We start from the raw sequence: 1,511 nt of genomic DNA, 5'->3' as shown, positions 1-1,511 counted from the left end.
TGAGGATTAAATGAGATAATACATGGAAAGCATTAGGCCTGTAGCACACTTAGCACATAGTGGTTGGTTCCCACTGCTTTTCCACCAGTCTGTGGCCTACAGTTTAAATGGTGAAGGAGGGTATGAGATTTGAGGCTGAGGAAGGAAGCATGGGGTTCTAGGAAAGGGAGACAGTCACTTAGGCCTGGAGTGAGGGGCCAGAGGCCTGGGCAGACGACAAAGACCCACAGTGCCCTCGCTACCCTATTAATGGGCCTAGAATCTGGAAGCCAGCCGCCACGTGCCCTCACACCCAGGATCTTCCTGCAGGTGGAGCTGAAGAGCCAAAAGGCTCAGAGTCTGCAGCAGCAGCCAGACCATTATCTGGGTCACCTGCAGCAGTCCGTGGCCATCTATCAGCAGCAGGTGGCCGCCTATCAGCAGCTGACCTCTGAGAAGGAGGCGCTGCACAGGCAGTTACTGCAGCAGACCCAGCTAATGAACCAGCTGCAGCAGCAGGAAGCTTGGGGCAAAGCGGTGGCCGAGATGGCCCGCCAAAAGTTACAGGAGACCCAGGGGAGGGAGCTGCTGAAGACGGGGCTGTGAGGGGGCTGACCTGGTAAACTCCGTGCCTTCTCACTCTTTCCTGGCCCCTTAGGAGCACCTGCAGGCTTCCAGCCACCAGAATCAGCAGCTGCAGGACCAACTGAGTCTCATGGCTCTCCCTGGTGAAGGTACCGGAGACTGCTCAGAGGAAGAGGAGAGAGCCCCAGGAGGAAGGGGGGACTGTTAGCAGCACAGGATTGAGGAGTTAGAAGAGACCTTTAGAACAGCTGGTCATTATGCCAACCGGGTACCTGCACTAAGTTCGGCATCAATATGGTGACCTCTGGGAGTGGGGGGCCACCAAGTTGCCTAAGGATGGCTGAACTGGCCCATGTCAGAAACAGAGCAGGTCAGAACTCCTGCACCGACCGGTAGTGGGACTGTGCCTGGGCAGTATAGCAAAATCTTGGTTCTTAAAAGGAAAAATAAAGAACAGTAGCTTATTCTTCTCTGGGGAGGGGCTGGCTCAGGGTTACATAGTGAGGGTGGAGGCAGAGTTGGGCCCACAGTACCTGCCTTGTTGGGTTGTCTGAGGACACCTCTGGCCACCCCCCACAGGAGAGGGAGAAGAACATCCGGACAGTGAGGAGGAGGAGGCACCTCAGCCCATGCCGAGCCTCCCAGAGGACCTGGAGAGCTGGGAGGCCGTGGTGAGCCTGACTCCCTCTGCACCGATTTTGCCACCTTCCTCTGTGGTCCCTCCAAGACCCCTTTATGCTCTTACTTTCCCTGCCTTCTGATTTCTCTGCACCCTCACCCCTTCCGAGAGCCAGTGGTCAGACCCCATTTCACCTGTGACGAACTGAGGTCCCAAGGGAAGGGGCCGCGCTCCACCCCTCTGCCCCGTTTCTTCTGTGTATGCCCCTACAAGAATGCTCACGTCTTGCCCTCAGGTGGCATTTTTCAAATCCGCTGGAGCCAGTGCC

At 56.6% G+C, this 1,511-nt stretch overlaps 1 protein-coding gene across 1 annotated transcript; it reads left to right on the top strand.

The window, feature by feature from the left end:
• The first annotated feature begins 249 nt into the window (after positions 1 to 249).
• On the top strand, positions 250 to 772 carry LOC105546035 (golgin subfamily A member 2-like). Its single transcript, XM_011989134.1, has 2 exons — positions 250 to 553; positions 636 to 772. Exons 1-2 carry the CDS (start codon positions 250 to 252, stop codon positions 770 to 772), a joined length of 441 nt encoding a protein of 146 aa, XP_011844524.1.
• The last annotated feature ends 739 nt before the right edge of the window (positions 773 to 1,511 follow it).

The sequence above is a fragment of the Mandrillus leucophaeus genome, unplaced genomic scaffold (genome assembly GCF_000951045.1).
Source record: "Mandrillus leucophaeus isolate KB7577 unplaced genomic scaffold, Mleu.le_1.0 Scaffold347, whole genome shotgun sequence".
In the NCBI taxonomy this organism is placed as follows: Eukaryota; Metazoa; Chordata; class Mammalia; order Primates; family Cercopithecidae; genus Mandrillus; species Mandrillus leucophaeus.
The sequence above is the reverse complement of the archived record's forward strand: the minus strand, read 5'-3'. Positions and strand labels throughout refer to the sequence as shown.